General features: G+C 39.1%; 1 protein-coding gene across 1 annotated transcript; it reads right to left on the bottom strand.

The window, feature by feature from the left end:
• Positions 1 to 42: 42 nt before the first annotated feature.
• On the bottom strand, positions 43 to 991 carry LOC109593619 (chromodomain-helicase-DNA-binding protein 1-like; the record flags this gene model as incomplete). The annotated part of the gene is made up of 4 exons (XM_020008619.1): positions 43 to 196; positions 279 to 331; positions 393 to 537; positions 801 to 991. Coding segments are annotated over 4 exons (543 nt in total), but the record flags the coding sequence as incomplete, so codon positions are not given.
• Positions 992 to 999: the final 8 nt, after the last annotated feature.

The following is a 999-nucleotide window of genomic DNA, read 5'->3' as shown; positions in this document are numbered from 1 at the left end:
AGGCAGAACCCTGTACATTGTAATTTAAATTTATCTATTAACCTGTAAAGGATCCTTAACTTCAGGTGTGTCTGGTGTTCGAACAATGTACACGTGATTACAACATTTCTTTAACTCCATCAACACGTTTATGAAACCAGTTATGCTTCCCTTCACGCCTTTACTCAATGCTTTATAATTCCTAGTAAGTATCCACCTAGAAAAAGACAAGAGAAAGATGACTAAAACACACACACACACACACACCCTCTCCTTATCAATCCCCCATACCTACATACCTATAGTATTGCTTCTGCACTGATGACATCTCTACACGAAGGATCTGTTCCACCTGCAGAAAGAGATTAAAAGATTCAAAACATATTGTATCTAATTTATTTAGTCATTTTTACTTTTGAAGGAAGTGATTTTTCAACGTCTTTTTTAATCCTCCTCAGTAGGTAAGGCTCCAGCTGCTGGTGTAGTGAGGAGAGGTTGGAGGTGTCTCCCTCGTGATACGCCTTGTGCTCCTCTTCAAACTCTTCCCAACTGGGGAACCTGGGGGAGGGAGAGGAGGGGTAGGAGAGTAAAGGGAGAGAACAAATAAACGTTTAATTATATTAGTAATTGATACGTACATGTACATGTAACAAAGCAATTAGCTGTGACATGCCATACATGAAAATAAATAAACATGCTCTCTATGTGGAGGTTATTTCATACAGTAAGGAATGTACACTATAGGTGCTGTCTGTTAAATGGAGGTATCTATAATACTAATGCATTATTATACAGATGCATATGCTGTAAATGTCACTGACTTGTCTTTCATTATAAAATGGATAAGTGACCAGAGCTCCTTCAGTGAGTTCTGCAGTGGAGTGCCAGTCACTAGGAGCCTGTGGTTAGTATGAAACATGTTAAGCGTCTTATAAAGGAGGGAGTCATCATTCTTTAGTCTGTGAGCTTCGTCGACAACCAAGACAGCCCAACTAACATCACCTAGGAAATCCTATATAC

This window comes from Amphimedon queenslandica, unplaced genomic scaffold (genome assembly GCF_000090795.2).
Source record: "Amphimedon queenslandica unplaced genomic scaffold, v1.1 AMPQUscaffold_529_Cont27452, whole genome shotgun sequence".
In the NCBI taxonomy this organism is placed as follows: domain Eukaryota; kingdom Metazoa; phylum Porifera; class Demospongiae; order Haplosclerida; family Niphatidae; genus Amphimedon; species Amphimedon queenslandica.
This window is presented reverse-complemented; position numbering and strand designations above follow the sequence as displayed.